Genomic DNA, 24,642 nt, shown 5'->3' on the forward strand with positions numbered 1-24,642 from the left:
GCGACTGCAAATAAAGAAGAGAAACGTCATACGTAGTAATCGACCGACCGGAAGTGAGAGATTTAAACACGAGTGCGAGATCTGTCGCGCAGAAAAATTATGAAAAATTGTGTATGTAGAAAATTTTTTCGCGATGATTTTTCTCAATTTGATGTGCTGCAGTTCGCAATAAATGAAAATGTAAACATATCGACGTTATAAATTGTCTTCCTCAAGTATTTTCAATCATATAAACGTAGAAGAGAGCTTAAGATTTATTCATGAGATTTGTTCATAGTGATAAAGACCAGATCTATTGTTTCATGATTGTTGTTGGATAATTTATTTGTTTAGTGCATTTTCTGAAATGCTAGTTTTCTTAGTCAATGGCCAATTATAGAATATTATGTGAATCTGAATGTGTTTCTTAGAAAAAATGCAATTAATTGGTGAATTAACTTAATAATATTTTTATTTTTATCGTAAATTAACTTTAATGTTAGTTGAAGTTTTCTAATTCTTAAAATTGAAAAGAGATAAAGATCAATTAAAACGATGTTTAAAATCTAGTTGATAAAAAACATGATAATATTAATATTATTTTGTTAATCAATCAGATTTAATCCAAATAAGAAAAGAAAGAAAATTGATTTTGGTATTTTACAAAATTATGGCAAATAAATGTTTAGCAAAACGTATATTTTACTGTTGAACTGTTTTTAGTATTGAGATTAAATTAGACTTTTAAATTTAAAGGATTGATCCACAATCTCAACACAGAAAACTTGCAAGAAACATTGTAAACGCAGCTATGTAAATCGACTTATGAATCAACCTTTATGAAGCCCAATTTCTCCGTTTGCTAAGGGGAGCGCTTCCGTCTCCTGCCATTTCTTTTCATTTTCTTCTTTCACGGACGTTGTTCCTATTGAAGAAAATTCGTCAGGATGGGTCGTATGCACTCGCATGGGTAATGTAATATATTTATCGCATCATCAATGTAATTTCTCATTTGCTGCAATACTCGGAATTTTTGCAACACGATGATTCTTATTCTTGTTAAAATGTTTCAACATGGTCGTTTATGCTCGCACGACAACCATGTGTTCGCGACTCCATTCTGTTCTTTCGTTTAAAAATAAATTATTATCTTTATATCTGTCGAGTTTGTCACATATAATTGTCAAACCCTCTAATTAGCTTCCCCTCTATTTAGCTTCTTCGTATCTTGGCATTTAAGTTGATTGATGTACGGTTTGTGAAGTACATAACCTAACATACGTGTGGTACAACTGTAATGGCAGAATGCCATATTATGATGAGATTTTATAGATGTGTAATGTCCAAATTACACTTTTTAATAATACGTAATCAAGTTGAATTGACATGAAATATTAACTGCTTTATTAATTTTTAATTTTATTATATATATAATTTTTAATTTTAAAAATTTGATAAGAGCTTAGTCCTGTTTTATTATCATTTTTGTATATCATAGTTTATGAAAGTAACTTTTCAAGTAATTTCTCTAGGAATGCAAATATATTAAATAACTTGTTTTGTTTAATTTAATAATATGTGCATATTTAATTTTTAACGAAAACAATACATTTAACAAAATATTATTTTTTTAGAAAGGGTATATCCCAGTCTGCGCTTCCTTATCGACGAAGTGTACCAACTTGGTTGAAGTTGACACCAGAAGATTGTAAAGAACTCATTTACAAGCTAGCAAAAAAAGGACATACACCGTCTCAAATTGGTAATCTTAATAATATATTTATATATTATTCTATATAATATATATTGTTACTGATGAAAGATATAAGTTTTATTCAAGTACATAATACAGAAAAATTAAAACAAAAGCAAACTATTCGAGAGATCTTAGAATCCTTAATTTGATCTCTAACAAAATATGTTTGCAAGATTATAATTGAACAATGGTGTTTGATGTGAATATGATGATTTGTCATTTCATAATAGGTCACCATTGACATTTATAAAATATCAAGTTTATTATAGATTATTAAAATAAAATAATAAAATAATAAAAAAAGCAGCTTTATATAATTAAAGACAATTTATTTTGTTCTTACAGGTGTTATTCTTCGTGACTCACATGGAGTAGCGCAAGTGCGATTCCGTACAGGAAATAAGATTCTGCGCATCGTAAAAAGCATGGGCTTGGCCCCTGATTTACCAGAAGATTTGTACTATCTGATCAAGAAAGCTGTTGCTGTGCGCAAACATTTGGAAAGAAATCGTAAAGATAAAGACAGTAAATTCCGTCTGATTCTTGTCGAATCGAGAATTCACAGGTTGGCACGGTACTACAAAGCTAAGGGATCTCTCCCGCCAAATTGGAAGTACGAGAGCTCAACGGCTAGCGCTCTCGTGGCTTGAGTTTATTTACTGTATTTACATATTATGCTTTAAATAATAAACTTTAAAGACACCAATTTGCTTTTTTATAATATTAAGAATTAATAATGAAGAATGATTATATTTATAAGAAATAAACAAAACTTCTAAGATAACAAAATTTCTAAGGCCAATTGCCTTCATATAAAATTTGTTGAAAAAAATTACTTAATTAAGACTTATTGAAATTTAAAAAAATATTTGAGGACGTTTCTTTAAATTATTCATTAAAATTTTATATTTCTTCATATGTATGTCAAATTTTTGCCAAGAGAATGTATGAGACAATTCGTTCTCAAAATTTTTCTTTCAATATTAATGGAATTTTCATTAAAAAAGATAACGCGCTACTAATTTTATCATCGTAATTTAAAATGTAGTAGTACGCGTTTCACCAGAATGATTAATGCCTTTTAAAATATATGCGAATTAAGAAATAATCAGTAGAAATTTCGCTGAAAATTCCACGAAATCAGGAATTAACTTTACATATGTCGAATTAATTTATACTTTCTTCCACTTCTGCATGCATAATAGATCAGTTTCAAATTTTTCTTTTCTCAATCTGCTCTGATCCACCTGTTGTTTGAAGTCCACGCGCGTCAAGAATGCCGAATTTCAAATTAATATTCATTCGACGCCACCGGATATTCCACTTGGCGAAGTGGCAGAAGTAGGCGCGCTTTTTTAATTCCGATGAAACGGACGCGTGGTACCGGAATATACGTGATCTTTCGCATTCCAGAGAAGCTGGACAGGAGCCGTTTGACAAAGAGAGCGAGAGTTATTTCTCAGGTTCGCATTGATGCTCCTCGCGACCCTTTCGATCGTCTCGCGCACGTTGGAATCTGGAACCGAAGTCTGTCTGTCGCCGCCGCGGATACTCGCGTATCGCACGCGGTATCAAAAATTTGTAATGCGGACGGACGATGCGTACGTGTACATGCAGACGTGCACGTACGTGACACGAGGTGATAGAACGGCGAAATAAGGAGAGACCGGTGAGGTCTCGCAAAAGAGCGAAACAGAGGGAAAGACGGGGGAGTGGAACAAACGGATAGCGAACTTGTGAGGGACCAGTGTCGCCATTAAGACCCTCGTTGGGTTGCTTTCACAGGACATCACAAGTGCGAAATGAATTGATAGATTTCGCCTCGTTACCACTTCCACAAAAAGATCTTTCTTCTCGAGATAAATTGAGTTAACGAATTATATATAATTGTTTCTTCATCCCGATCGCTTTTTCTAGGATCCTTACCGAATCCACGCGTACCCTTTTCCTCCCTCATCATTGAAAATCGCCAGCCGCCTCGGCCCTGCCGGAGACCGCTGTTGGTGACGGAGACGGCAGCGGCGGCAGGAGAGAGAAGGGGGACGGAGACAGAGATAGAGAGGCGAGGTCGAGACAGAAGACATCGAGGGACAGTTCAGTGGCCCTCCTCCTCCTCTTTCTCCTCCCACCCCCTTCGCGCCGCGCCTTGTAGCAAAGGCCACCAGCTCCTTGTCCTATTTTTGACGTCACCGGCGGTGAAGGTAGACAGCAGGCAAAAGGGGGTGGCGCGCGCGCATGCGCGGACGACGGTTCACCAACATGGTGAACGTCCTGGGTGACTCTCACTCGCGACGGTGCCGAGGCGCAAGGCCTCCTCCGCAATGGAGCAGTGAACGGCGGTACGCCGCGGTCGAAGGAGGCTTTCGGGCACGCGGGCACGGCCAAAGAGAGGCGCGCGCTTTATTTAACGGGGCACCCCGCGTGTTCTCCCCTTTCTCTCTCACCCCGTCTTCCCGCGTGTACGCGAGTGGTCGCGAGAAAGAAATCTGGGGCTCGGAGTCGAGGAACCGTCATATCCGTGGATTTGTCAGTCGTGTGCGTCGCGTCTCGAGTTCCGAATCGGATCGGATCGCGAATAAGAGACGCGGGCCGTCGCGCCGCGAGTCAGCGCGACTTTCGCCGATTATGGACAGGAGAGAGCGCGAGTGCCAATCTCGAACGAGCCTGTGAACCTCATATTGGAGGCGGCGGAGGCGGTGGAGGCGGTCGCGGGGCGACTCGCCAGGCGCTGTCATTCGAAGAGGTACGTAGAGGAACCCACGGGATCGCGCGCGACCCGGGGCGACCCCCGCGCGAGCAACATATGGAGAACGAGTACGGCGAGAAGGTAGATCTCCGCGCGGCGAGATCCCCCTTTGGTTGCGAGATCGCCGCGGTGCGGGGGTGGAACGGCGGTACCAACAAGATACGGCGGTTCTCCAAGATTTAAAATACATAATATGTGAAAATTTGTATATGAGAAGGGTGAAATACGCGTGTTAAATGGCATAAAAGCGCCGCTTCGGCGGCGAAATACGAAAAAAGTCATCATTGATTGAAAAAGTCATCAATATCATCGTCATCGGCATCGTCATCATTGTCGAACTCGGTGACCGCGCTCGCTCGCTCGTTCACTCGCGACATTTGCTTACGTGCGAATACATTCCCGCTGAAAGGCGCGAGGAAGGAGAACGAGCGAGCGAGCGAGCGATGTGAAAGTGAGTTCTGCTTGTACGCCGCGTCGCCCGAACGACGATACAATTCGCGAAGTCAACTATGAAACGATGAACGAGTTCATGAAGCCTCTTCGCGATTACGCGGAGTCCTCCGAGGATGATCTCGCTCAAACGGGTCTTCCTTTTTCTTTTGCACGCGTACGTACGGAGAATGTATTCAGGATGTATTTCGGGGGACCCGCGGAACCGCGGTTGCGGGGGAGCGCCGAGCTCGGGAAAGCGAGGTTTTCGCGAATCGGAATTTATTCTGACCGCTCGTATCGCGCGCGAGAGTGATTGGTGTTTCGCGGCCCGCGACCGACCGATGCGCGATTTCATAATGTTCCTCCCCCTCGCGCGTCTCTCGCTCCCCTTTTCTTCTTTGGCAATCGCTTCGGCAACGCTCGAGGGGGAACCCCCGGGCGATCCCCGAGGGAGAGCCGGAGGCGAATTCGCTATTCCAGGCTGTGTGCAATCAAACGCTCCGGTCTCCGTCAAGTAACAATAGATGCTGGAAATCTATCTTTATCTTCTTCTTTTTTTTTTTGTACGAAAGATGACGAAATGTGGTACTTGTTCAGCTTATACGATGCGTGTCCGCGGACGTTAATTAAAGTCAACTATATAAATGACGCGCAATTAAATTCTCCCAATCTCTATCTCGCGACTTTCTCGCCGGAGAATAGAATTGGTTACATCGGAGGAATGCCTTTTATCATTTTCGTGGGGCGAGTCCGTCGCGAAGGATCCGGTCCACGGGGAATCCCGGGGCGCCCGCGAAAACGAGTATCGGCCGGAGAGGAACGAAACCGGTATATTTCGCTGAGTTCACGCATTTGGACGCCGATAATTATGAGCGAGAGAATCGGCGTGAGATATATCTCTCCCGCTCTCAGGCGCGTCGCGCGGAAATCGAGTCGCAGTCGGGAATCGTAAAATCTCCTTTCCCGTCGGAAATTAATCTCGTGTGCGTTATACGCCGATCGACCGCGAGACGTGGCTCGCGGTTGCGCCGCGCGAGTCGATGATTGCGAGATTGACTTTCGCGCAAGCGGCAGGACATAATCGTGAAAGCCGCAAGCGGCTCGCAAGCTGCACTCGCTCGCTCGTTCACTCGCTCGCTCGTTTCCACGGCGAGCAGATTCCTCGCTTTCTATCGAACGGCGCGGCGGCCGAACGCCTAGGAGCGCGTCTACTCTAAACAGGCGGTGGAACGCGTTTCACGCTCGACGGATTCCGCGACGGCCGCGCTGGACGTTTATCCCGTCCGCAGACACGGCGGACCATGTCCACAATTTCTTTTCTCGTTCGGCTCCGGCTGACTATATAGGCCAAGGAAAGAACGCAGCGAACGCGTTCGACGGACGGCCGCTCGTTTCCATCGGGCCGTCGGGCTCGATTCGACATCGACGCGTGTTCGATGATTGATTTAGCGGCGACTTCGATACAGAAGTCGGAACGAATTTCCGGGATCTGATTAATGACGCGTTTTCTCTCAGCCTCGAAGTTCCACCTCGCACATGCGAGTGCACTTCTATCGTCGAAAACACCATAATTTTTATTTAATCCGGATTCTCCTAAGGATAGTTTCCTTAATTTTTCTTTTTAAAAACATTCATATAGAATACAAACGTATTTTTATTAAAAAAAAAATCAGAGAAAAGCTTAGATTTTATGAAAGGTCGATTACATCTCGCAGATTTCGTCGAAAACATATCAAAGAATTTTGAAAATCTGTCCACCGAATATCACGGATTGTCCATATCGTCGTTCGACTGTTAATAGGCATAAGTATTAAGGAGTGGTTCATGGGTTTTCCCCGAGGGATCCTCGCAAGAAAGTAGAGTCACGGACGGTCGATCGTCGCTACACGGCAGCGAGAGAAAGAGAGACCCCGATCCTCCTCATCGCGGGCAATTTCGTAGAGTTTATCGCTCTACGCAAATTAAAACAACGATATATCGGCGTCCTATCGATGTTGCGCCGTAAGTTCTGCAGATTTACGGCGCGCGATAATCGTAAAGAGGGATAATCGTCGCGCGTTCGCGTTTGCATCGCGGCGCGGGTCGTGGTAATTGCAATTTACCGCTCTTCTCTCTTTCTCTCTTCTTCTCCCTTTTTCTTCCCTCTCCCTTCCTCCCCTCGCTTAATTCTCGCTCTTGTTTAATTGCAGCCCCGCGCTTTCGTTGCGCCTCAACTGCGTAGGAGTGTTTCGCGGTGGAAACCCGCCGGGGTTGTCCCCCGCGAAGGGGTGTGCGCGTTAAAATGCCTGGGCCGCTGCCGAGTATAACCAGTTTCCTTCCACTGCCTCGAAATCTCGCTGTTGCACTCGTCGAAGTCACTTGGCGAGTTGACTGAGACTTGGCGAAAGAAGGTGGGAGAGAGAAAGAGAGAGCGAGAGTGAGGGAGAGAGAAGAGGGTGCGCGAGTGAGAAAGAGAATGAGCGAATGTGCGCCAGTGAGGAGGAGTAGGTGGGTGCGTGATAGAATGGCGGAGAATGAAAGAGAGAAGGAGAGAGAGACGTGAGGAGCGGAAAGAAGAAGAAGAAGAAGAAGAAGAAGAAATGTGTGTAGACAGAAATAATCGGAGAAAATGACAGGCGATTATGATGAATCGGCGATCGAGACGATTGGGATGAAGAGGAGATGCGAAGAGACAGCGTTATAATAATAGCAAAGCTACAGACAATTAAGAGAACTGGAACCGATCGGGGATACCATCAATCGAGTATTGAATAGCGGGGACAAATTGTCCGCTCTCGAAGTTAAAGAAACGAGAAAGACATGGACAGAAATATACGGCAAAGTCGACGAAGAGGGGGGGAAGAAAAGAAAAGTACGAGAGATTCCGACAAAGAGATACACGAGGATGGCACCGAGGAGGAAAGAAGGGAAGAAGAAAAGAGATAACGGAATTAATAAAGAAGGAAGACATATCCGTAAATCTGCGGTGGAGATGAAGAGATATACGGAGACGGGCAGTTGAAAAACGAAGCGAACCGAGGAGAAACATAGAGAGAGGTATGAAATCATCCGGGTGAAGATATACTCGCGAACGTCCGCAACAAAGACAGAGGGGCACGTGACGACGAAAGCTGAAGAGTGAAGAAAATCGCGAAGAAAACGGGAGAGACACGGTAAAATACTCGTCAAGAAAAGAGGTGGAGAGAGGCAAAAAGGAGAGAAAGAGCGTGCGAAACGGTCGTGTATGCCACGTATGTGTGCCTCCGTGTTAATGTGCGCGTATCTGCAACAGCACACATACACGTGCATATACATACACAAACATACTATGGTGAACGACAGCGAGCTGCACCGCCGATCTCTCGAGGAAGGTGGGGGTCCCTCGGTGTGCGCGTTGTACTCCGGCCAGGCCGTGCTAGACGCTGGTCGTGGTACAACAGCCTTCGCATTCTTCGGAGAAGTGAAAGCAGTTTCAGGGAAATTCTGGTGGCGGCCGGGTGTTCGTTCGTTCGTTCGTTCATTCGTTTGTTCGTCCGTTCCTTCATTCCTTCGTACGCAGTATGTTCGGAGACAGAGACGGCCGTGCGACGTTTTCTTCACCTCGCACAGAGGCACCTCGCGCAGAGGCTTTCGCGTAGAACCGCGACTCGCGACCTGACCCGACAAGGCCTAATCAGGCCGGATCCCTTTTTCCACGTTATCGACACGCCGTGCGATCTCGGGCTCGTTACAAAATCGTCCCGTATAATCTCGCCCCCTCGTAGGAAGACGCGTACGCGCGAAACAGATGGCGAGCTCGGATGCAATCCTGATGTGCCCCGCGGTGAGATAATGGACAAGCGCCATGAGGCATCTACTACGTGGAGAACATTGCGAAATCGTCGTCGAAGGGGAATAGAAGAGTGTCACTAGTGAGTCAGATTTCGTGGGTTCTCTAAAGCCAGCGATATGTAGCAAAGCAGTAAGACTTTCTCAGTGAGCGAATTGGCCAAGTCGAGAATTATGGAAAACTCATAAGGTTATCATTTTAAAACTTTGTAGCCGTGATTGATCAATTTGTTGCTTACTGCCTAAGTTTTATTGTTTTTTTTATGTGCCACTAGCCTAACTCTCTCCTTGAAATATCTGGGATATCTTTTTCCCCTGAGTAAGGGAGAATACGCTCTTTCGTAAACAAAGAGGATTTCGCCGCCGCCACCGCCACGACGATCGTTCGGTTTCGTTACATAAATGTTGCATCATTACGTCAATTATTTCTTCTTATCTTCGATATTGCCGCAAGGAACGTCGTAGTTTAGAAGTCGGTCACTCTCTCGTAGAGAACAATTACCTGTCCGATGATTAAAACGCATGTGCACCAGAAACATCTCATGTCCATTTCTACAGATTAACTTTCATCTCGATTTAACTTACTTTTTCTTAGTTCTAAAAATTAGAAAAAGATATATATATATAATAAAGAGTGAATTGCACCGAAATTAAAGTTAATACATAGTAATGTTAAAATAAATAGATGTTAATGATATTAATGTTAAGCATTTCAGAAAGATGTCAGAATTTTTATATTTTTTAATTCATCTAGTCCAGTTAATTAGAATCTAATTCCTAAAATTAAAATTATTAATAGCAGTTCTTCAGCTTCTCTATAACATCCGAAATGTGTGATCAGTACGCGCGGAAATCCCCGCGAAATCTCTTCTCTCCGGCGACTCTCGCCATTTTATCTCTCGCCACGAGTCGCGGAGTCGAGTGTTCGTCTCGGTGGTTTCTTCCTTTCGTTCCTCTTCCTTTTTTTCGTCGGTTTCCCGTCATGCGTCTTCCCGATGAGACATCGACCGATTGTCACCTTGACGCGCGAAATTCCATAGGTTTGAGCCAGGTGATCGGAATTCGTGTCCGCGAGGCGACGCGACATCGACGACGATGGCGGGCCTTTTGGGGATTTAATCCGGGGATCGACCCGGGCGCGTTGCGTGCTGCAACTACTTAATCGACATTACGGTATCTCGAGCCATTCCGAGCTCCATTTCGGTACGCATTGAATAGCTACGATTAAATAGCGGTACAATAACTTGACTTACATCGAGAAATAATGTCGAGTCAGAGAGGCGCGAATACCTCCGGAATAATTCATGGAATTTAGACGTGGTCTAAATCTGATTTTATTGCAAAGATAAATTAATCAAATACAATTCGAAATTAGAGAAGTTGTTTTACTAAGCATTTTATATATTCTTCTATTTTTATTAGTCGTAAAGATCTTTATAGATAATCATAAAATCTTTGTAAAGGTATTTTTCTTTCCGATTTACGTTTACAAATGAGAATTTTATTTTAATTAGGATTTCAGTATCTGATAGGAATGTATTACAAGATTGTATCGCTATTAATTTAATAAATATACATGGAGAGAACAATTTTACTAAAATTTAAAAACCTAATCAGATATAAATCTGAAAATAATTTTATTGGGCTATCAAAATTATAAGCATGATAATATTATACAAATTTCTATTACACAAATTTCTATTCTAGCAATTAATTAGAACGTTCTACGTAATTTTTTTGATAGTTCAAAATTATTTTCAAATCTGTATTTGGACAAATTTTTAAATATTTCTAAAGATTATTTTTTTCATGCATATATACGTATGTGCGTGCGTGCGTGCGTGTGTGTGTGCGTGTGTGTGTGTGTGTGTGTTTGTGTGTGTGTTTGTGTGTGTGTGTGTGTGTGTGTGTGTATGTGTGTATATGTATATTAAATATGAATCTTGCATAATAAAATGTAAAAGTAAATCGCAGAGTGTTTTCGCGCGTAAGTGTTACGCTGACCAATTTCTCGAGAGAGCATTGCTGCCTATTTTTTCCTCATTAATACATAGCTATAAATAAAAGATCTTGCGCGAAAGAGTAGTCGTGAAAGCCAATTCGGACACTACTCGTAGCGATACGTTTAATAACAACACTTTCACGAGGCTTGAAGCTCATCGTAAATCAACCGTATTCCACCTGCGCTATCGCTCCGTTGAATCTGATTCGTCCACTTTCGCATAACTTTTTGCATTCTAGGGAGGGGCAATTTCCTTAACCCATTTCCTTATTTTTACGTTTTTTTTTACAATATCAAAAGTTTTTGCAATATTTTCAATGTTTTACATAATAATTTTGATGACAAAATTATCAACATATCAACAAAATTATTTTCAGATGTGTCTGATGAAATTTTAAATACTTCAGCAAAACCGTTTTTTTTTTCGTGTCATCTCTCTTTTTTTAAATTGTAACGAGAAAATGTTTGTTATTCACTGTTAGAGACTGAGATATTTTAACGTCAAAGAGAACAGTGAAAGAAGTGCGACATCGAGTGTGAGGATCAGCTGAAATGACGTCACGTCACGAAGCCGGATATAAGTTCCGTCGTGCGTGCACTCACGCACACGCGTCCAGTTGCGCCGTAAATCGCGACGATTCTTTTTCTTTTTCTTTTTCATCATCACCTGAAGCACCATCCCGCTATAAAAAAAAAAACAAATTGAGTAGCGGTTGATAGCACGGCGCCTACGACAGTCGCGAAATACGCTGCGATGCAAATGATCGCCTTTTACAATTAAAGATCATGCATTTTAAACATGAGAAAATTACAACGCGAATAACAAAAAAAGAAAAGAGAAAAATTGAAAAATGTATAATATATTTATTGAATAATCTTTCTCTTTTTTTTTTTTTTTGCTTTGAAAGTACACAGGTAGAAGTACCTAAATTTCCTCTTCGATCGCGTATAAATTAATGAAACAAGAAATTTATAACAATATCTCTGTGAATGAGAGCAGAGAATCATATCTTTTTGCATATTTAAGGAAGCGAAAAGCGGCAAGAAGTCTGATGAATATGACAATCACAAGGCTTGTAAAAGTCTGCCTAAAATTTTTTTTCGGATACTTTCATTAAAATTAAAACAAAAGTTTTCTCTTTTTACGAATGAAGACGTCAGAGTACTCGATACGAAGAGAGATTATGATAAAAATCATTTTCTTTTTCTCTTTGCTTTCAGATTGAATATCGGGACGCAAAATGGTATCGAGGCGGAAGATACTTTCGCGTTCGCGAGATAATCTCGTGGAATCGCAATACGAGGAGCAAGACGAGGAAGACGTATGGTACAACTTGGATAAATTGTACAAGGTAATCTTTATTTATTAGCCTCCTTTATTAACATTATATATATATATATATATATAATATTTATTTAGATTAATAAATATATATGTTATATAATTTATATTTAGATGTGTATATAAGACAAATTCATACACAGTTTTTTATTTAAAATAAAGTAGCTAAGTCTGCGTGTTTTTTTAATTAGTATCGCAAAGTATAAGTAATTAAATCGTCTATGCTACTTTAGTTTATCATTGTCTATCTTATGTGTGTAGGATCATATACAAGAAGTCTTAGACAAATGGAATCAAATAGACGATGAAATTTGGGCAAAAGTTATCGTCTTCGAGAGGAATAGACGAGTTGCAAAAGCGTATGCCAGAGCACCTGTCCTCACGATAAACGGTTCGAATGACGGATTCGATGGATTCAGGTACACACAAATTTTAAATACAATTTTAAATCCATTTTTTATCCAGTGTGTAATTTTGTAGAATATACAAAACATCTTTTAATCCATTTATACCAATAAATATATGATTAATATAAAATCTAAGAATGCCAATAAAAAAATGCCATATAAAGATAGATAAAGATAGATAGAAAATCTATAGATTTTCTTGATCTATATTGATTTGTTTCACATATGTTTATCTCTTATTAAAATATGATTAATAAAAATTCTATCTTGGAAGACATGTAATTCAGTTCTCGCTTGATTTCTTATTTAACTCAAAAATCAATGTAGATGTTTTTTAAAGTATTCTCCGAAGTAATGTATGATAATGCAATATTATATAAATTAATCTTCAAATTCATCTTCGTTATACGGGTTATTATATATTCCGGCAAACTGATTTACAGGATAGGACTTTGCGGATTTGACAATCCCATGCGGGACCCGAAAACGGAGGAGGCCAAGCGTCACATAAACCAGGGAGTTAAAATAAAAATGGACGAGCAGGGCAATATTCTTATCAAGAGATTATGTAAAAATAACGTATATGTAAAGTCGACGAATCAGGAGGACAACGCGATCGGTCCGGAGATCATACGCAATTCGCAGGGTGCACTCGAACACGAGAAACCCGGAAAGGTGAGTTATTACATTAATGCATCGCGGTTTCTTAATCGTCCGCGTGTTGGATTTCCTTTGTGAAATATTTATCGGCGAAAGCATCAAAATAGGTCAATCGCGCGAAGGGTGGGGTTTTCAACTACTACTTGCCTACTTCTTAAAAAAAAAAAAAAAGAAAAAAGAGATAACAATAAAAAGCGCCGCGGTTTCCCTTGCTGGCGCGTACACACGCGAGGGCTTCACGTGTCTGTTTTATCACGATGTTCGTGAGAATGCGTGTATTGATAGAGAAACTGCACCGCCTTTCTAATTAAAAAGTTGAAGCAACCGAACCGTATAATAAGAGGCGTTTAAATCTCTTTATCGTCAGGAAATTATACGCGCCGCGCACTCGGTACGAAAGGAGAGCGAAAAGTTCCGGTGTGGATCCAAACCAAAGCACACCCTTCTCAATCCTTCCCGCAAGGGATTAAGAATCCTCATTCTCGCATTTCGTTTGCTTCTTTGCCGATAACACGGTTTGACACGTATTCCTCTCTTTCGAGAGAAGCCGATTGATGCCATGGGATGACGCAACCGCCGACTTTCTCCTTAATATCGTGGAGCGCTGCGCGACGTTGAACGTGTTACCGTTTCTCGTTGCAGTTGTTTGACATGAATAAATTCCAAACGAATCTGTCGCGAGAGACACGAAGGGCCTACCCGGACAGACGGCGACTGGAGATGCAATGCCTGAGCGCTATCATATTCGTGAGAACGGAAGCTGATTTGCTTCAGTGCCCCGTATGGGTGCTCATCGTCAACGTGGTCGGATTGGACATGCTCAAGTCAAAGCTGCCTCCAGGTATGCTGAAGAAAATAGCGTGATTTACATGAAATACAGAATTTCTATTGTTTATAAACATCCGGTATTTATACAATTTATTATATTGATTATAATCATATCAAAGTTAATATTAGAAGTATCAAGTGGTCATTTTTTTTAATTATTTTTATTTTTTGAAGTTAGTATTTTTTTGGTATCAAAAATAGGATTTTACTTTTATTTTAATATTCTATTAGAATGAATAAATTTTAAGAATGATTTAGATGAAAAGGTAGAAAATTAAAAAAATCGTGTAAAAAGATATTAATTAAAAAAAATAGAAATGGTTAAGAATAATCGTATTTCTAATGTTAAAAGATAAGATTTTTATATTTTTATTTTTCATGATTCTATGAACATCGATGTCTAAATATAATATAAACATTTTTTTAAGTCTAACTTTCAATATAATAAAATATTAACATTTTTTTATCTAAAAAAATTAGAGAATTTATATACAAATTTATTATTATACTTGCTTTTAATAACTAAATAATAATTTCTATTATTTTATTTTGCAATCCATTTTTCAGTTTTAGCATTACAAAGGCCGGTAGACATAAAGAATAGGCCGAGAATACCAATTCCCGACGAAGATCCTTACAGTGTGGCCGGCGTGTCGTCGTCCGTAGGTCCTAGTGAAATAATGTCAGCGGACAGAGACTCGCGGGAGCAAATCTATATGCAATCGACAAGTTACCAGCATCGACGCACAGAGAGACCGCCGAAATTGCCACCTAGAGAAAATCTCTACGGCCACGGCATCCCTAAAGTAAACGTTAAAAAAAATGTTATGACGTGTTAAAATTATACCGTTAAAGTTATTGCATTGAAAAAAACAAAATGCTATATTAGCATTTGTATTGTTGTATTGTTTCAGCCTGACTATGACGATATAGAAGACGACTATGGCAGGGCGATGAAGCATCCCATGATGGAGGAGAAGCGAAAGCATGACGATAGGAAAAAATACGGTAAGGAATAATATATAAGTTTATTATATTTTTTTACAATACATAATTAATGTTACAAAATATCTGGAAAAAGTTAGAAATATTAAGTTGCATTAATATATTATTACATTAAACTCTTTCTGATGATTTATATTGAAAATATTTAGAATTTACATTTCAAATCTAAGACGATTCTCTTCTTTAAGAAAAAGAAGACATTTACGTGCATTGTTTGCAAAAGAAATTAATTGTATTTTAATTATTATATATTTTGTTTATTAAGTATATTATATATTCATTATATATTCATATATTATATTTTTCAGATGATCCATATTATTGCGGGTTACGAGCACGTGTGCCTAATTTCGTCAAAATGGCGAGGAATGGTCATAGTAAGATGGGTCCTCCCCCGCCTCGAGGACATCCCAGGACACAGCCGGCGCCGTCTTACATGGGCGCTGCTTACGCTAGTAGTCAATCCTCTCAGATCTACGGACATTTACCAGCCCATCGACCACCTATTATGTATCACGCCAGAAGCTTCGAAAGCGGGCTTGGTAAGAGAAACAAGTAATTAATTTATATTCAATTTCATTTATTTATACCAAATAGATTTAAACTTAAATCTCGGTTTAGCTTACATTCTATCTTTTTCTAGTTCTACAAATTAGAAAAAATAAAAAGAATAAATTAAAGCGAGATAAAAATTAATAGACATTGTTAAAAAATTGGATATAAATGATTAAATTAATCATTTTTCATTTATTTTAAAAAGTAATTGGATTGTATACATAAATTTAATTTTACCATGTAAAATTAGATTAATATATATTTCTTTTTTTTATAAACCTAAATAAATAGAAATAATTATTATATGAAGAAATGGTTACATTAAATGGTTTACATTAACCTTTTATTTTATAACAACATTTATTAGTAATAATTGCTACTATACTTTCAGATTCGGATAACAGGAACGAATCACCGTATAATCACATATACGGAAGGTTACCGATTCCAACGAGAGGCGTAATACCTCCGCCTCCGCGTGCTATGTATATTGGAGAGTGGGATTAGATGTAAGAACTATCTCGGCGTTTGTACTTATAAACTCTCTCTCTCTGTATATTGTTAATATACCACATAAATACTCATATTTTTATGCTAGCATTTGTGTTTTTATTATTTCACTCTTCCTAGTAATTATATCCACTAGATTCGATATGATTAAATCAAATGATCGTTAAATTTCAGGTACAAATTTATCTCTGATTATTTGAAATATTGTTGGAAAAACTGAAGTTTTTATAATAAAAAAAATAAGCGAGCAGAAAGTTCTTACAAATGTTTGTTTTAATTAAACAAATATTTTTTTCTTCTAATTTTCCGAAAATTTTTTCATCATTGCAATATCGCGAAATCGGGATTTCAAAATGTGAAAATTATTTTCTCTTAATTTTCTTATATTTTTTTTATGATTAAGATATACTTGGAACACGAAAAGTATTCGAGTGAATTAAAACTACTTTTTTATTATTGTTAATTGAGTTTGAAAAAACTATACAGTTTTACAAAAATATACAACAATATTATTACTTTGTAAATATATATGTTTATTTATAAAGCTCTATAATAATCATAAATTTAATATTATAAATTTATAAATTACAACATATATACAATATATATATACAATAATTAGCTTAAATATATAACAATTATTAGCTTAAAATGTATATTGTATATGTGTATATATATATATATATATATATATAAAATAATTGTTCAGATATTTCGATGTTGATAATGAACATATTCTTTAATTATTTCTGTATCTATCGTGCTTATTTGATAGTACTTGATAATAATCACGAAAATTTATCCAGAATTAGCTTTTCATCGATATCAAGAATATTTTTTTAACATAATTCATTAAAATATTTCCGGACTAATTTTATCAATTTAATCAACTGAGATTGATAATATAAAAATTAAAAAAAACTTTTATAAAACCGCTGTTAACAGACAAACATAAAGCCGCTCGGTTAAGTTTTGCTACAGAATATATTTATTGAATAAAACCGTGGAATTATATTCACGGATGAAAAAAAAACTGAATTTGGATGGTCCAGATGGAAACAAATATTATTTCCATTTAAGAAAGAAACAAAACATTTTAAGTCATCGACAATGCGGTGGCGGTACAGTGATGATTTATGAGCGGCCTTATGTTTGTCTGTTAACAGTGATTTTATAGCAAATTTTATCCGTTTTAAATGCTCTTTATATCACTCTTTTTACTGTTTTAATAAATACATCCACACCACCAGCCATTACAATTTGTTGTAAGCAATAGAATTTGTTTTCTTTAAGATTATCTTTTTTCCCTTGAAGAATGGTCTTCCTTTCGACTTTTTTTCCCATTCTTAAGGGTTTTGTAAAAAATTTTGAATAACACATCAATTTCTTTTTAATTTCTTTGCAATTTGTACTTGATTTTCTGCATTGGACTTTAATTGCGTTAATATTTTAATCTTTTTATCTTGGCTTTACACTTTTCCTCATCCCAGCTCAATTTTAGCTTAAAAAGTACTTAAACATTTATTAATTAACTATTAATAACTAATTTCTATAGAATAGACTTATATAGACCTACATACTTCAAAGTTTTTTAACAGACTAATTCAAGTGCCTTATCATTTTGTTCACACAAAATTTCATTTTTTTTTTATATAAATGACAAATGGATTAAACAATTTATTTAACTTTTTGGTGTATTATGTCAAAGTTGGTATTTTATTTTGTTATGTACTCATTTTCCACGTATATGTACAAATAGATGTTTATTCAAAAAAATCTTGGGATGCCTTATCATTTTGTCCATCAAAAAGATGTTGATGTTAAAGATATTATTGTATGTATCGCTTGAAATCAAATAACTTTTGTCTAAACGCTTTTGTTCTGTAGTGCTTTGTCTCTGAGAAAAATTCGTCACGTTTAAATGTCTACCCTGTGTATATTACACATACACACACACACACACACACACACACACACACACACACACACACACACACACACACACACATATATATAGATAGATAAAAACAATTTTCGACGAAAGATTGGACGAACTCTCATATGAGAGATACTAATACCGCAGTTTGTTACAATTTCTAATTGTAATCGTTAAATAAAGTGACTATTAATAAGTGTGCCTGTGCCATTGTTTTATCGAGTATTAGTTATTGAGTTACTGCATAGAGTGTGCAGCTTTTGATGAACATTAGAGAAATGGAAGTATTAGAAAATAGTAACACATCTGAAAATAGTAATATACCTGAAAATAGTAATATACCTGAAAATAGTAATATACCTGAAAATAGTAACATACCTGTAAATTGTAACATATCTGTTAGGAGATGGACATATTTACTTATAAATCCCATCACAATGGTATTCATGATCGCTTTTTCTATGTCAGGTAATAATTCGATATCTCTCATTTTAGTGCAATAGTTATGTATATAAACTTTTTGCAGGTAACATCTTGACAGACTTTATATTGTATCGTACTTGTACTATAACTATGGAAATAAATGAAACCAAATGTGATATGCTTTATAATAATAGCACTAGCGAAGAGGTTCACAAAATTAAACTCATAATACAGCCAGAGACAGGCCATATTCAAATATGTAAAGCATTCATCGAAAGTGTTTTCCCCACGTTTCTGATTTTATTTCTAGGACCATGGAGCGATAAACATGGGAGGAAATTTATTTTAATTGCAACATATTTAAGTAATTACATTTTCTTAATAAATATTTATTGCAAGGGAATCTTATCGTTTTTATAAAAATGTTACATATCGTATTTGTAATAATTGATTAATATTGTAAAAATAAATAACTGATCAGAGATACAATAATTCAAATTGAACGATAAAAGGTCATGCAAATTATATTATGGTGCTCAATCTGTAACGATCTTTATGAAACAGCGTAGCTATTTTCGTAACTTCTAGAAGAGAAAGTTGATATCTGTTTATTATTTCTGTTGATATTTGTCTAATTTATTTAATTTTTCAGGTATATCTTTGACTTTTTGTATGCTCACCCTTATGTCTAATTGGCAAATAGGGCCTTGGTATTTCCTGATAGCCTATATTCCGTTTGCTTGTTCGGGAGGCATGACCGCATTATTGCTAGCTTCAACATGTTACATTACTGATATAACAAATGAAAATGAACGTGCGTGGTATTTAGCCTGGTTTGATGCTTTTTGCAATGCCGGCATGCTAATCGGATTGATTTCTGCTCCAGCGATACTTAAAGCATCCAATTATGTTATTGTGTTTTGTACTGCAGGTGCGCTCTGCACTCTGATGACAGTGTGCATAATTTTTATCCCGGAAACTAAACATCAGAGCGAAACTTACGTAGGTATTCCAAAATACATTTGTTACGATAAAATACATACATTAAGTCATTTTTCTGAAACAAACAACAGTAACGCAGCTTAAAGGTTCTCACATCTATTTCTACTCAATATAAATTAACTTTAATCTCGATTTAATTTTGTTCTATGTCTTACTAAGAAAAAAAACAAATAGATAAAAAGTAAAAGATTAAAGTTAATCTATATTGTTGGAAATAGTTTGGAATGAATTGATGAATGTTTGTTCTAAATGAATAACGATTGTCACTTTTTTCTGCCTTCATAGAGTCAGATATTCGATTTTAAGTATTTAAAAGATATTTATAATACATGCATTAAGAACAGAGATGGATTCGATAGATGGTTAGTCTGGAATTGCATAGCTGGCCTCGTGTTTCAAGTGATTATTGTTCAGGGCAGTTTCGCTATCGGATATATGTTTGTAAGCGCACGATTTGGATGGACTGTAAAAGAGTATAACGAATACGTGGCTTTAAATATAATGATAACAGTACTCGGCACGATACTCGGTATTAAATTAATACCAAAGTACACAGGTATCAATGCAACAATTGGGTATACATTACAACAATTTGTCAAGAACTTATGAAATATTTAAATGATTTAGGGCTCTCAGAACCGATGATCGCCGTAATATCCGTTATATCAGCTCTTTGTAACGTCATGACATGCGCCTTTGCATGGAAATCCTGGCACATGTATCTAGCTATGTTTATAGGAATATTTAGCGACATATGTCGACCGACGATTCGTGCTATTTTGTCCAAAAAAATACCTGTAGAGGACATAGGTATGATTCTTTTGATTTTAATAAATATTTGATATTTTTCCTTTCCCTTTATCGATAAAATTGCCTCTAAAAGTAGTTAATCAGAAGGCTTATAAATCACTTTTAGAAGCAATTTTATAAAAGAGGATTCAGAATATGAGCCATTATCATTAAAAATTATAAAATAGAATATGAGCCATTATCATTAAAAATTATAAAATAGAATGTCAGATGCAAGAAATACATTTTAAAATAGATTTATTTCAACAGGGAAAGTTTTCTCCTTGACTATGGCAGTGGAGACCTTGATACCATTTCCGGCAATTTCTTTATATACATTCGTCTATAATAATTACATGCCACCTATATATCCCCTACCAGCACCGTTTTTATCAGCAACATTCTATGTCCTAATTATGGCGATATCGATATATATTCAAATGCGAATCAATGAACATACCAGGCATTCCGTTCAAGAACAAGAAACCATATCAACTATCAATGGCTCGGTTAATTAACAGTTGTTATCAAAAAAGAACAAATACGAAATGTTCATAAGATAAAGTAAAATTGAACGAGAAAATGATCCATGTCTACATTTTTGACAATATACAAAACTTTTTGTATACAGATTTTAAATTATATATAGATTTTATATTTAAGACTTTTTATATTATAAGTCTTTTCAGAGATATAAAATTTTTATATTATATATGTGTATATATGTTTATATATATTTATTATATATACACATATATATATATATATATATATATATATATATATATATATATATATACAAAAATACAAAAAGTAAACACAAAAAGTTACATATTATTTTTAAAATTATTATTATAGAAGTTTTTAAATAATGTAACTTTTGTGATCTTATATGAAAGATACTTGATAATATAAAATATATTTTCACTTTATAACTAATGCTTATAAATTATCTATAATATAATAGTATAATAGTAAGTAGCATATAAAAGAAAAAAGATTTTAACACTTTATTTATTTTCTTAGATGATCCTAATACTCTTTTATATAAAAAGAGAAAGAAAATAGAATACAAAATTGAAATAGACAAGAATAATATAATACATATGTTTCCGTAACCTGTGATTTTAAAATAAAATACTACAATTCCTTTGTAACTATTTAAATATTGCTAACTTTGACTATACTCTTATAAAAGCACTTTATAAAGATTTGTAAAATAATAAATGATTTAAAAGAAAATTATTTATTTTTAATATTTTATATATTATTACATTACATTTTTAAACAGAATAAACTTATCTTTAATATGAAAAAAATAAATTTCATTAAAAAGTTATATTTTATTTTCTTTTTATTTCTTATCTTCGTAAATTCTTTATTTTTGCTTTACAATTTATCATAATAATCCACATTACGATCTGATCTTTATACCTTTTCAAAAAACTTGCAGAAGACGATTGATAGTCTGCTCTGGAATAATTATTGTTTTTCGCAGGTAGTAAAGAAATTTCGTAGTGTCGGGATCAATATACTTTAGATTCGTATGCGAAATTAAACATATTTGTATCAACGGTTCCCGGTGAATAACATAATACATTAACATCAGGATTTTCTAGAGCAAAAACCTATAAGAAAAAAAATTGGAAAAGATATATATATATATATATATATATATATATATATATATATATCTATTTCGAATTTGGATGAGAAAATGTATTTATATCTTAAAATGCATTTCTCGCGCTGCTTTCGCTGAACAATAATAACTACAGCTTTTGACTGCTTAAAAAGCTAATAAAGAAAAAAATATTAATTATCTTTTTTAATTGTTTTTTACGTCTTAACAAAACTTGTTGTTCTTCATATCTATACTTCATATCTTATCATAATAATCCACACGATCGCCCGATTTATATTTTTGTTCTTTCAAAACTTGCACAAGACGATTGACAGTCTGCTCTGGGGTCAACGTGATTTTTCGTATCTCATGAAAGAACTCTTTAGTCTCGGAATCAATAGAAAATTCACACGCAAAATTCAACATATTAGTATCGACAGCTCCTGGCGCGTAACTTAATACATTAACATCGGGATTTTCTAAAGCAAAAACCTGTAACAAAAGAGAAATAACTGCAAAATATATATTTATTACAAGTTTCTGGGAACAAGAAGATATATTTATAATACCTTAAAGTACATTTCCCGTGCTGCCTTCACCGAGCAGTAGTAAGCGTAGCCTTTGGTTGCTTGAATACCAAATAAGGAAGTTATGTTAATAATCATCTTCTTGATAGTTTTATCATCAAATGTATTCATGATCACCGCGTTTAATATGGCAGGTATGAATAAATTCAGATCGTAATGTTGTCTCCAAGTGTCGATATCTAGCATCTTGTTCGTAGTATGAGTGATATTACCCAGCGCACCTACATTATGCATTATGATCAATCGATCGAATGCATTGCAAGGAGTTCCGCACAAACATTCCGATATGAATCCTAGAACATCAAGAAAATAAAATAGTTGTTTTTTCAATCGTGTTTATGAGCTATACGCTTGATTTTGAAAACGAATACTTACTTTCAAAGTCGGTTTTAGTTGCTTTACACAAATCTGCATTAATGGTACAAACTTTTATTTTGGGAGGGATAAGTTTAGCAACTTCTTCCAACGCATTTTTATCTCTCGCTAATAAAAGCATACGAGAACCTTCCTCTAAGAGCGAACCAAATGTTATCGCAATTTGCCGACCGATACCACGGCTTGCTCCGGTTATCAGTAAAAAAACTTTGCCAGAAAACGCTTCGGTCGACATGATTATAAATTAATTTTATGTTGCAAATTTATACAAGTTTATACTAATTATTGCATCAATATATATATTTTTGTGCTCTGTTATAACTCTTTTGTAAGCCTTCTATAATATTTCCTTTCTGCTTAATCACTGCGGAAGAACGTCTGCTTTCAAAAGATAAATTAATTCACTATTGTTAGAGATTGAATAAAAAAAAATAAAAACACTAACTCTGTTGATAACTTAGCATTTACACATTATAATAATGACTGAATGATCATCTGAATTTATACATATTCAGAGGCTTTATTTATATCACCAGCAATTATTATTACTTTTTAATAGGCACAACGTAGTTAACCAAAAGTAGAATTATTTTCTTCTAAAATTTTTATAAAGTAAAAATTCAGAATAAATATTGCAAAGTATTTGATGAGTAATTTTCTGCTGTCAGTTTTCTGTCCAATTCTATCAATATATCCTAACGCCAATTTATTTAATCAAATTTGCTACCAATATACGTAATTATTGATAATTTGTTTAGATAATTACAGCTATTGGATCAAATAAGATGTATTTCTTCTTTGCGAAATAATTTTATCGCTTATTATTTAAAAAATTTAATTGCCAGGAAATATAGTAAAATACTGTATATCTAATAATGTTATATCTTACATTTTAGAGATGATGTGGAGCTAAATGCCGTATCAGAGGACTCGATGCCAATTTAGCTTTTTCTTCAGACTCACAATCACTCCCGGACATAATCAAACGTGCGATGCATTATCTCTGGCTACTGACAATGAGATTATGAAATATCTTTTTGTGCTATTCAGAAGAACCTTTCATCTGAAATCTATAGTACATACTAACTAACTTGATAGCATCTTGATTGGCGTAACATCAAGTTTATAATTCTCCATTCAAGAATCACGTGACTGTTACATAACGTGTATTATATTTACATATTACATTATTGAGTGAGAAATAGCATTGACGTTATTTTACTATTGATACTCTGGAGTATTTCTTATAAATCTACTCTGTAGACTTAGAAACTATGGAAATGGAATCTTGCAAAGACTGTAAACAAAGAAAGAATTTAGGAAGACGAACTCTATTAAACTCTCAAGAGAAGTTAAAAAATCACTTTTAATTTCTTTGGAAACGTAATGACTTACACTTTTGCATATACTATTTTAGAATCGAATAATTGCCAATGATTAATATTCTCATTCAGGAAAAAATTCTCAAAACGATATTGTAATTTTACAAAATTTTGTAGAGAAAAGGACAAAATAGAATCTACGTGAAATTAAAATCGGTCAACATGATTATAAATTAACTTTATGTTGCAAATTTATAGAAGTTAATTGTATATAAAATAAATATTATTCCGATCAACTTTTGATGGCTGGGTTTTTTGTAAATTTTCTGTAATATTTTCTTCTTGCTCACTGATGGTTGCTTGAAGAATATCTGCTTTTAAAAGCAATAAACTAACTTGCTGTCGTTAAAGCTGGAACAAGAAACAAATAGTAATTATAAATAACTTAAAATACTGAACTACAGAGTTGATTTCTCTGATAATGGCTGAATGTTGTTGCCTAGTAATTGTTACTTAAATTTATATATATTCAATAGACTGTTATTTGTGCTATCA

The 24,642-nt window shown here is 35.6% G+C and overlaps 4 protein-coding genes and 1 long non-coding RNA gene across 7 annotated transcripts; 3 read left to right on the forward strand and 2 right to left on the reverse strand.

Moving 5' to 3' along the window:
- The first annotated feature begins 788 nt into the window (after positions 1–788).
- Positions 789–2,441, forward strand: RpS13 (ribosomal protein S13). The gene is made up of 3 exons (XM_011644441.3): positions 789–949; positions 1,614–1,741; positions 2,081–2,441. Exons 1-3 carry the CDS (start codon positions 927–929, stop codon positions 2,383–2,385), a joined length of 456 nt encoding a protein of 151 aa, XP_011642743.1. The 5' UTR covers positions 789–926; the 3' UTR covers positions 2,386–2,441.
- A 1,559-nt stretch (positions 2,442–4,000) lies between these two features.
- On the forward strand, positions 4,001–16,116 carry exp (expansion). Of its 3 annotated transcripts, none has more exons than XM_089073047.1 (9): positions 4,001–4,478; positions 11,944–12,074; positions 12,326–12,483; positions 12,915–13,146; positions 13,774–13,972; positions 14,527–14,765; positions 14,874–14,967; positions 15,273–15,506; positions 15,924–16,116. In XM_089073047.1, exons 2-9 carry the CDS (start codon positions 11,964–11,966, stop codon positions 15,980–15,982), a joined length of 1,326 nt encoding a protein of 441 aa, XP_088929173.1. In that variant the 5' UTR covers positions 4,001–4,478; positions 11,944–11,963; the 3' UTR covers positions 15,983–16,116. The 3 variants fall into 3 exon arrangements, with proteins under 3 accessions (XP_088929173.1, XP_088929171.1, XP_088929172.1); XM_089073045.1 differs by having other exon boundaries at positions 4,003–4,478; positions 15,911–16,116; XM_089073046.1 differs by lacking the exon at positions 4,001–4,478 and adding an exon at positions 8,334–8,803 and having other exon boundaries at positions 15,911–16,116.
- A 1,962-nt stretch (positions 16,117–18,078) lies between these two features.
- Positions 18,079–20,762, forward strand: LOC105430820 (putative peptidoglycan muropeptide transporter SLC46). Its single transcript, XM_089073024.1, has 6 exons — positions 18,079–18,433; positions 18,492–18,752; positions 19,041–19,390; positions 19,676–19,946; positions 20,018–20,200; positions 20,450–20,762. The coding sequence occupies exons 1-6, from the start codon at positions 18,229–18,231 to the stop codon at positions 20,695–20,697; spliced, it is 1,518 nt and encodes a 505-aa protein (XP_088929150.1). The 5' UTR covers positions 18,079–18,228; the 3' UTR covers positions 20,698–20,762.
- Positions 18,750–19,142, reverse strand: LOC148937390 (uncharacterized). The gene is made up of 2 exons (XR_016138399.1): positions 19,069–19,142; positions 18,750–18,972 (listed from the first exon to the last, which is right to left on the reverse strand). It is a non-coding gene; the product is annotated as an uncharacterized LOC148937390 (long non-coding RNA).
- Positions 20,763–21,409: 647 nt separating the features above from the next.
- Positions 21,410–23,880, reverse strand: LOC105430755 (sepiapterin reductase-like). The gene is made up of 5 exons (XM_089072879.1): positions 23,655–23,880; positions 22,766–23,143; positions 22,373–22,683; positions 22,023–22,295; positions 21,410–21,807 (listed from the first exon to the last, which is right to left on the reverse strand). The coding sequence occupies exons 2-4, from the start codon at positions 22,998–23,000 to the stop codon at positions 22,059–22,061; spliced, it is 783 nt and encodes a 260-aa protein (XP_088929005.1). The 5' UTR covers positions 23,001–23,143; positions 23,655–23,880; the 3' UTR covers positions 21,410–21,807; positions 22,023–22,058.
- Positions 23,881–24,642: the final 762 nt, after the last annotated feature.

This window comes from Pogonomyrmex barbatus, unplaced genomic scaffold, assembly GCF_055798465.1.
Source record: "Pogonomyrmex barbatus isolate J1 unplaced genomic scaffold, ASM5579846v1 scaffold14, whole genome shotgun sequence".
NCBI lineage: Eukaryota > Metazoa > Arthropoda > Insecta > Hymenoptera > Formicidae > Pogonomyrmex > Pogonomyrmex barbatus.

Bases quoted from the DNA above. Each gene is read 5' to 3' on its own strand.
- LOC105430820 (XM_089073024.1), top strand. From the start codon at position 18,229: ATGAACATTAGAGAAATGGAAGTATTAGAAAATAGTAACACATCTGAA. The intron at 18,753-19,040 runs GTAATTACATTT...TTAATTTTTCAG, and splicing joins TTTAATTGCAACATATTTAA to GTATATCTTTGACTTTTTGT. The intron at 19,391-19,675 runs GTAGGTATTCCA...CTGCCTTCATAG, and splicing joins AACATCAGAGCGAAACTTAC to AGTCAGATATTCGATTTTAA.
- LOC105430755 (XM_089072879.1), bottom strand. From the start codon at position 23,000: ATGTCGACCGAAGCGTTTTCTGGCAAAGTTTTTTTACTGATAACCGGA. The intron at 22,684-22,765 runs GTAAGTATTCGT...TTGATGTTCTAG, and splicing joins AACTAAAACCGACTTTGAAA to GATTCATATCGGAATGTTTG. The intron at 22,296-22,372 runs GTATTATAAATA...CTTTTGTTACAG, and splicing joins CACGGGAAATGTACTTTAAG to GTTTTTGCTTTAGAAAATCC.
- RpS13 (XM_011644441.3), top strand. From the start codon at position 927: ATGGGTCGTATGCACTCGCATGG. The intron at 950-1,613 runs GTAATGTAATAT...TTATTTTTTTAG, and splicing joins GGTCGTATGCACTCGCATGG to AAAGGGTATATCCCAGTCTG. The intron at 1,742-2,080 runs GTAATCTTAATA...TTGTTCTTACAG, and splicing joins ACATACACCGTCTCAAATTG to GTGTTATTCTTCGTGACTCA.
- exp (XM_089073045.1), top strand. From the start codon at position 11,964: ATGGTATCGAGGCGGAAGATACTTTCGCGTTCGCGAGATAATCTCGTG. The intron at 13,147-13,773 runs GTGAGTTATTAC...TTCTCGTTGCAG, and splicing joins AACACGAGAAACCCGGAAAG to TTGTTTGACATGAATAAATT. The intron at 14,766-14,873 runs GTAAACGTTAAA...GTATTGTTTCAG, and splicing joins ACGGCCACGGCATCCCTAAA to CCTGACTATGACGATATAGA.